The sequence below is a fragment of the Zootoca vivipara genome, chromosome 17, assembly GCF_963506605.1.
Source record: "Zootoca vivipara chromosome 17, rZooViv1.1, whole genome shotgun sequence".
Classification (NCBI taxonomy): domain Eukaryota; kingdom Metazoa; phylum Chordata; class Lepidosauria; order Squamata; family Lacertidae; genus Zootoca; species Zootoca vivipara.
In genome coordinates, this window is record NC_083292.1 from 24,616,136 (window position 1) to 24,625,423 (window position 9,288).

The following is a 9,288-nucleotide window of genomic DNA, read 5'->3' on the forward strand; positions in this document are numbered from 1 at the left end:
TGGGGTCCCTTCCAACTCTACAATTCTATTATTCTATGATTCCCTTCAGAACTTTGAATGTGTTTAAATAGCTAAGGTCGAGTCATTTTACATGACCTACACACAGGAAAGTAAGGGGTGGGAGAGCATTTTTCAAGCTCTGGTCAACCCGGCTGCATTAGGATTATATTGGAAGGGGCTACTTTAGACACACAAAAAGCATTTCTTCACCTTACATGAAACCTAAAATGACTAGTAAAATTACCTAGTAAAATGACTAGTAAAACCTAAAATGACTAGTAAAATCATTTACTAAAATGAGTAATCAAACAAAAATAAAATTGAAAGGAATCTTGTTAGATACAAACGATACATCATTTTATAAATATATATATAGTCAACGTGTTTTGACTTTACATAATTTTGGCTTTACATGCTATCCCTGGGACGCAACTCCTGCGTAAGTTGAGAGTCGCCTGTACTGGGTAGGTGGTGGTTGATGGGAGTTGCAGTCCAAGAAATCTGGAGGGAACTAGGCTGGCAAAGGTTGTCTCAGAGAAGGAGCTCCAACTCTCCGTTTAGCCATCGTTTGCCTTCTTGATCCAGTCTCCCAATTCCAGCAGTGGCCTGCCAGGTGCCTTGGCGCAAGGCAGGAAGGCAACATGCAATCCTCCTCTCTTGTGCCTCCCCAGCATCCAGAGGTGCATAGTTTCTAAACATGGAGGTTCTGTTCTTCGGCATCATAGCTAATAGCTGTTGATTGCACCATAAATGTCATCAGAAGTGCCCTGCTGGATCACTCCAAAGCCCCAACCTTTGGACTGAATGTCTCCGGGTGCTGCGGTCGTCTGCAAGGGATTCCCACATGGCCCACCTTCATGTTGTCAGCCTTCATGTCATGTTTGCAGACATCTTTATAATGCAGAGTAGGTCTGCCAACAGGTCTGCTGCCTGAAAATACCTTCCTGTAAAGCACATCTTTGGGGATCCCACGATCTTCCATTCTTTGTACACAGAATGACCAAGCCAGTATAGACGTTGCTGAGACAGAACTGCGAACATGCTGGGAATTTGGGCTTGGGAGATGACAGCTTTGTTTGAGACTCTGTTCTCCCAAGTGATGCCCAAAATCTTCCTGACGCAGCATGTGTGGATGGCACTGAGGTGTCATTTTTGGCAGATGTAAGTTGCCCACATCTCAACAGCGTGCTCAGCACACAAGCCTGGTAGACTTTCATTGGTCATTAGCATTGCATTCTTCCATACTTTTTTGGACAGGCAACCCATTGCCATGGCTGCCTTGCCAATACGTTTGTCCAGCTCAGCATCAATGGGGAGCTTGCTGGCTATGGTGGAGCCTAGCTAGACAAAATTGTCTCCCACCTCAAGCATGTGGATACCAGCGCTGAAGCGTGGAGTGCTGGCAACGTTCTCACCTAGGATGTTGGTCTTCATCAGGCCGATGTTAAGGCTGAACTCCATGCAGGCTTGGGCAAAACAGTTGATGAGACTCAGTAGAGCATCCTTGGAGTGCGCTGTCAAGGCTGCAATATATTGGACAGTGCCACACATGTTGTCTTGTAAGGACGCAGTGTAAAGAGTCAATCAATCAAAATACTTTATTCGACCGATAGTCCGAAAGAAAAACAATTCTCAATAGACATATAAAAATATAAAACTGAAAACATCAGAGGGATACATAAATGAAGTATGACCGTGCTACTGAACGTCCTACAGGTAACCCACATCAAGGCATTCGATTATACGTTTCTGACACTTGAGCGCCAGGAAGAGGAATTTAGCCACCGAGAAGGTTATTTTCCCAGTGGGCTTGTTTAGCAAATATGCTGCCTGCCGTTCTCTTAGTCGGGAACTAAACTGAGATAAATATGGGTGTGGCAATACCACATTGAAACAAAGACAAAGGACACAGAGATTCAACCAGCAAATCTCTGGGAGGGAAAGTGCGACTCTCTTTCCCTTCGCCAGATCTTTTTATTACAATATCAAAAGGTTACAAAGATTCAAATCATCCAATAGAATTCATCCTAAGTTCTAAAACCCCTCCCAGGTTTCCTCCCACCTTGAATCTGATACTGTTGGGAAGATCTGGAACTAACACCAAGATGCTAAAAAGACTTCCTGGACTTCAAAGAGACTACATCTAAAGACAGGAAAGGGGCCAGGAATTCTTGCAGAGATTAGCACTGTCATGGTAGAAAACAGGTTTGTCAGCTTTTCAAAGGCCAACAGGAAAGAAAGAAGATTAACAGATGCCCTTTCACCCAGATCTGCTGAGCCAAATGTTTTACAGTCAGGCACGAAACAAATGGCAACAAATGCCTGTTTCTTGCACCCCAGACTGAAACGTGCTTGCCAGGTAGAGGATCATGGAGTGTACACACATCCCACAGGATATACACTAAGAAGCCACACATTTCATAACCCAGGCGGGAGTAGTCTGTTCAGGTTAGAGCCACCAGCTCAAAAAACATCCTCCTCAAACCACACATAAAGTCATGAATGCATGATTCCCAATATAATCCCTGAGATGCAGTCACTACATGATCCCTACATATGGGGTTATAAGATATTGCCTTAAATCATTATAAAAGGGACAACTCAGTAAAATGTGTTCTGTGGATCCTACCGTGCACAATGGCACGTTCTCTGAGTAAAGAGTCCTTTTCAAGCAATGTGAAGAGTGCTTTTTGCCTGGTAGAGTCAATGACCTTTGCCAGGTCTATGAAGGCAATGTACAAGAAGCATCTCTGCTCTCGGCATTTCTCCTGCAGCTGATGCTGTAAGAAAATTATGTCAAAGCCACACTGTGATTCGGGATAGATCCCTTCACCAACTGACTACAATCTGTTGAGAACTACACCCTATTGAGAACTATTGCTGCACCGAAAGGGGTTTGGACTAGATGATCCTCTAGATGGTCCCATCAAACCCTTGAATTCTGTAATTCTAGGATTCTACATGGGCAAAGGCTTTCCCCACAGTACTCAGCAGGGAGATTCCATGGCAGTTGTTACAGTCATGGTGGTGTCAGGCTTCAGGAAATCGGCTTCCTCCCCTGTGGCCGTAAATGAGCAGATCAAATGAAAGGGAATTCTTACCAGTTAGTGTCTTTAATAAACACAGTGAAATACAAAAGAAAATGTCTACCCAGAATGGCGGTGCTTCCAATTAAGGCTTACGCCCCCTCCGTCCCTATTAATCTACGTCACACTTTTTTTAAAAAAACAAAAAACAATCCAAATATTATGAGTTTTGGGCGGACTTCCCATGCTCCAAGGTCGGGTGTGTGTGTCTGATAATCTCATACTTCTACTGCTTTCATAGTCATTTCCGATAGTTGCCATAAGTCATTCTGATGTTAATCCTTCATTGTTTTCAACAGCCTCTGAGTTCATCCAACAAGCGAGTTAAATCAAAACAGTGTATTTCTGTGTGGGTTTTGTGTCCTTTTATCCTTTTTTTCGGCTAGGGCATTCCAACCAAGATGCCCTTCTGTAGGTTCACAGCATCTCTTCATAAACTGGTGTTTCTGCCAAGTCAGTCCAAAAATCTTCCCACTACAGGCAGTTGCCAAATCCACTCAGTACAGATAAAATCAAATCAAGGCTTCTGCCCAGCACTTTTCTAGCCGTCTTCCATGGCACCAAGCTGGAAGTCCTTATCTACGTCACTACTATGTTTTGTTGTGAGTTCACCCACTGCTCCTTCAACTTTCTCAAATTTTTTGTCTAATGTATCTTGTACTTCCCCTAATTTCTTCTCCATACGTTGTTCATTTTGTCTTAATTCATCTTTAATTTTCTGCCATAAAGCATCTAGGTCCCTGACTTCTTCTTGTTTTGATCCTCTTCTCTCTGTTGGTGTTGCCAGTCCTTTTTTCCCATCTTTGCCATCCCTTCCTGCCATTTTTGCTTCAAATTATGCCTGTAATTATAATCTTAAACTCTAGGGGGCGCTCTTAATTCAAATACCACAAATTTAAATGGGTGTAATACCAAAACGTCCTCTAAGTGGAGCTCTAATACCACAATTTTAAATGGGTGTAATACCAAAACGTCCTCCAGGTGGCGCTCTAATACACTTTTTCAAAGAGACATGCAGTATTCTATTTTCCCCACCGGGTGGCGCCCAATATCCCTCTCCCCCCCTCTCTCAGTACTTTTCCGTTTACCACTCAGTCAATGAACAGATATGATTTTTGTCTATTTTTCTATTTTCTAGTTTCTCTTTCGCCTTCAGCCACTTGCTGGCCTAATCCACCACGATACCTGTAAAAAAGAAGCCAAGTCCCGCAACTCTTCAGCCTCTTAATGGCCTAATCCAATTTTTAAGGGGAAAATTTAGATCTTGTCGCCAAAGCCAAAGCAAACCAAAGCCAGGTCCCCACAGAAGAAATCAGGAGTCGAAAGTACACCACAACAATTATAATAATAAAAAGGAAAAAGAAACGCAACAAAAAGAGAGTAAATCCTCTTCAGCCGCTACTGGCTTAATCCGATTGGACCCTTTTCCGATCCCAAAGTAACAAAGAAAGAGAGTTCCGCTGCTCTTTATAAGGAAAATATATATATATATATAAAAGATAGAAGCAAATACGCAGGGGTAAATGATATCTCTCCCCTCCTCAGTGCTGCCAATAATTAGGTCCTTTCAACCTTTTAGACCCATACAATGAGGGTTTAATGAAGTTTAAAAATTGTTGCGTAGCAGGCAGCTAAATCTTACGGGCTGAGTTCAGACAAATACAGCCTTTGAGGCTCACAGCAGGGTCCGTGTTCCCAGCAGGGAGACAAAGTAACTTTATGTAAACTGCAGTTCAACTTCTTAAACAAAAAGAAACAGTTGCCTTGTTACAAAGTAACAAAGGACTTTAGCGTACCTCACTCAGCAGGCAGTTTCACTTTTCGATCCTCCATTCCTGCGATTTCACTGCTGCGCCATTATCCACACCGCTGCTGGGACGGACTCCCTTTTTGAGCCCTCAGCCATCCAAATTCGCCAAATCTTTAAGATAATCCTAAATTTCCTTTAATATACACCACGAATTACTTATATTTTGGAAGTTCGCCGCTTTACATCAGGAGCCAGAGACTGTGCTTAATGGGGCTAGTGGTCTTCTCCCCTTCGTGCCCGCAGCTCGATCCCTTCCTCGGCTCTTAACGATAAAAAGCCAGGGTGCAGGAGAGCACGCTGGGCGCCGCTGGGCGCCACGACCCTCAGGGTAACCCCCCTAAGGTTTAGGAGGTCCGCAGAGCCTTTGCGGTACCTCCGTGCGCCCCAAAAAGCTCGGGATTCCCCGAGAGGCTATCCTGCGCTCCTTAAGATGTCCGCGGTGAACCAGAAGAACTCGGCCCGCCAAATGCTTTGGGACTACAACTCCCCTGATCCCTAGCTAACAGGACCAGTGGTCAGGGATGATGGGAATTGTAGTCCCAAAACATCTGGAGGGCCAAGTTTGCCTATGCCTGGGCTAGGGCAAAGTTGTTTTTATCCCTCTCTCATAATACTGGAACATGTGGACATCCAATGAAGCTGAAAGCTGTAAGTTTCAGATAAAAGAAAGTACTCCTTCATAAAGTTCAAAGTTAAGCTATAGAACTCCCTCCTACAGGAGGCAGGGATAACCTCCTACTTGGATGACTTTCAGAAAGGTTTAAGCAACTTCAGAGTATAAGTGGCTTCTAGCCATGATGGCTATAGTCTTTCTCTACGGTCAGAATAAGACTTGCTGGAAATTGTAGGAGGGAAGACTGCTCTTGTACTCATGTCCAGCTTGGGGATTTTCTCCAGTGATTGACCCCTGGCCACTGAGAACAGGATGAGGAACTAGAATATTCAGGTGGAAAACCTCAGGTACAGAGGCTGAATGCTGCACTCCAGGACTTTCCATTTCCCTCTCTGAACTCACCCCAGACCCCTCAACATTGCCCCTCTTTTGCACCCTCCTTGAGTGGCATCTGCCTGGCTGGAATGTGTGGCTGTGTGCAGGAGCCAGCCTACTTGTCGAATGGGAAAGTTTGCATTTGCTTTCCATTTTGGTCTCTGGGCCCCAGAATGTTTCACAGAAAGGAATGTGGCCCTAAAGGTGAAAAGGATTTCCAATTCAAGGGGACATGCCAAATGTGATCCAGGAAAATGTTGAATGTTGATGATATCTTATTTTCTCTTTAGTTTTCGTTTAGCTCCTGAGCATCCGTATCCAGTCCCAGTTCTGGACAGTTTAACTGCTGTAATACACTTTCTGAAAAATGCCAAGGAATATGGAGTGGACCCCAGCCGTATTGCCATTGTTGGGGAGAGTAGCGGAGGCACTTTTGCTACTGCCATTTGTCAAGAACTGGTGACCAGAGAGGACCTCCCAAGAGTGCGAGCTCAGGTCCTCATTTACCCATTCCTCCAAGGAATGGACTTCAATTTGCCATCCTATCAGCAAAACCATTCAATTCCTCCCTTGTTCCGGAAAAGAGCTGCCAAATTTGGTTTCGCATATCTCACTGGGAAGACAATCAATGTACCAGTAGATGGAATTCTGAAAGGCGCCCATGTCCCTCCTGTTTTGAGAGAGAAATACAAAAAATGGATCAGTGCTGATAACATTCCAGAAGAATTTAAAGCTAGGGGTTATGTTCCTGTAGCGCCTGCTCCATTTTCAGAAGACCTTTATGAACAAGTTAAAAGAGGCGCTGAGACAATGTTTTCCCCCCTTCTAGCAGAGGACGACATAATCCGCCAGCTCCCAGAGACTTTCATTCTAACCTGTGAGTATGATGTTCTCCGGGATGATGGGCTGTTGTACAAGAAGCGTCTAGAGGACAACGGTGTGCCAGTGACATATCATCATCTTCCAGATGGATTGCATGGAATATTGGGCCTTGTTGGTTTGGGGCCACTTGAATTTCCGAGCTCAAAGAAATGTATGCAGGATGTAGTAGAGTTCTTAAAAGGTTTATAGAAATGAATGACCTTCTTTGTCTTCCAATGGCAGTCTTCCCCTTCTGTGGGGGGGAATTTTATTCCTCATTGTGCCAATCCCAAAGTAAAAAGAAAATCTCAGTTTTTGTTGTTGCTTAGCTGTTTAGTCGTGTCTGACTCTTCGTGACCCCATGGACCAGAGCACGCCAGGCACTCCTGTCTTCCACTGCCTCCCGCAGTTTCGTCAAACTCATGTTCGTAGCTTCGAGAACACTGTCCAACCATCTCATCCTCTGTCGTCCCCTTCTCCTTGTGCCCTCAATCTTTCCCAACATCAGGGTCTTTTCCAGGGCGTCTTCTCTTCTCATGAGGTGGCCAAAGTATTGGAGCCTCAGCTTCATGATCTGTCCTTCCAAAGTTTTACTCAGTCTAATTTGTTAGAATCACCTTGGGCTCCGTAAGTAGGTAAGCAAAGCCCTGTTGGATCAGGCCATTGCCCCACTTTGTCCATAATCCTACTCTCACAAAGACCAAGCAGATGCCTCTTGAGATACCCACAAACAGAACCTGGATGCAAGAGAAGTTTCCCTGCTTATAATTCCTAGCAAGCGGCATTAATACTGCATGCAGTAGTGGAGGGAAAACATACCCATAGCCTCCTCTTTGAATTGGCCTAATCCTCTGTTAAAACCGTCCAAATGAGTCACCAACATTACCTGTTGTGTTTGCTAATTCCACTGAATAACTTTAGTGCCAGAATAACTGGAATATATACAGTCATACCTCGGTTTAAGTACGCCTCGGTTTGAGTATTTTCAGTTTAAGTACTCCGTGGACCTGTCTGGAACGGATTAATCCACTTTCCATTACTTTCAATGGGAAAGTTGGCTTCAGGTTAAGTACGCTTCAGGTTAAGTAAAGACTTCCGGAACTGTAAGGGGGAGAGAGTACAGAGTACCTCCCTCTATTATCAAGAGCAGCCCCTCCCTGAGCAGCGAAGGAAGCACAGGCTCGGGGGAGGCTAGTAAGGACACGGAGAGAGAGTGCCAGGGCTCAGGCAGGATGAAAGAGTTCAGACTCCACAGGCGGGAAGAGAGAGTAGGGGAAAAGGGGGAGAGGGAAAACATGGAACGCAGACCCTTTCCTCCGGTTCCGGAATTACAAAAGAGAAGAAAGGGGAGGAGATTCAGTGTCCCGCTACTTTTATGTTGGGGGCGTTCGCGCCGGGGGGCACTTCCGGATTCTGCATCGGAGTAAGAAGACATGTTTCTACACCTAGCTCACTGTAAATAGAGGCACCAATAAACACATTGTGGAAAAGTGACATGAGGAGCGTCGTTACTCTAGAGTAGTCGCAAGAATCCCCTGACAGGAACCAATAGTGTTTGTAAACTGAGGTACCACTGTAGAGTGATCCCACATGCACCTGTTCAGGCCAGATGTGTACAACTGAAAGCAGACTAGGATCTACTAAAGTGGATGAAGGACTGACGTTGTATGGTTCTGCTGTCCAGTCCCAATCTTGTTCCCCACAGCCTTTGCCACCACTGACCAAAGTTTACCTATCATTTTCAAGGACAGCTCCATGTAAAACACATTGAGGTAATCCAAATGGGAGGTGACCAGTGTTGATTTTGACAGGAACGTACCGGTAATGCCGCAGGCAGTGGCGGAGGAAGGGGGCGGGCTGCCCTGGGTGCTCAAGTGGCGCCATTGGCAAACTGCCCGGAGGCGCATGTATGCTGCTATGTACTACACATGCACGGTGCTGCTACGCACTGCGCATGCACTGCCAAGCAGTTTGCCCCGACACCCCGCCCTGGGTGCCGGTTAGCCTTCCTTTGCCCCTGGCCGCAGGACAGCATCTTCTGGTTGAGAGTCTTAAGTGTAGCTTAGGGAATGGAAAGTAAACATCACAGCAAGGGAAAAGACACAGAAGAAGAGCTCTCTTGTGTGACTGACAGGCTCACTTGAATCAGAGGGAATTATCTTACCCGCTCTCTCCAATTTCAGTGTTTGGTGGAAGGAAAGCTTTGTAAGTGTCCAAGCCAGAGCTGTAGCTAAGAGGCATCTAGGTTTCTGCTCCGGGTGAAGCCTCCAGAGGGGAGCCATTGAGGCTTCCAGCATGTCTGGGCTTCAGCTGAAGAAGGCTCATCTACAATGCAATGTAGGGAAATGGAGAGCTGGAGACTCTGGAGAGGCTGCGTGACTCTCACCAGCAAAGCAGAAGATAGGATCCCCTGTGGGTTTGCTACACTGTGAGAGAGAAATTACGGAGTGTTAAATAGTGGGAAAGAAGGATGAAGACACAGCTCTAAAAACAACCAGCTCTTTATACTAGTTCTGAGTCCCAGACTGAACAGTAGCTTAGCC

General features: G+C 45.4%; 1 protein-coding gene across 1 annotated transcript; it reads left to right on the plus strand.

Annotated features, from left to right (window-relative positions):
- The first annotated feature begins 5,798 nt into the window (after nt 1–5,798).
- Nucleotides 5,799–8,272, plus strand: LOC132591316 (arylacetamide deacetylase-like 3). Its single transcript, XM_060269425.1, has one exon. The coding sequence runs from the start codon at nt 6,146–6,148 to the stop codon at nt 6,953–6,955; it is 810 nt and encodes a 269-aa protein (XP_060125408.1). The 5' UTR covers nt 5,799–6,145; the 3' UTR covers nt 6,956–8,272.
- The last annotated feature ends 1,016 nt before the right edge of the window (nt 8,273–9,288 follow it).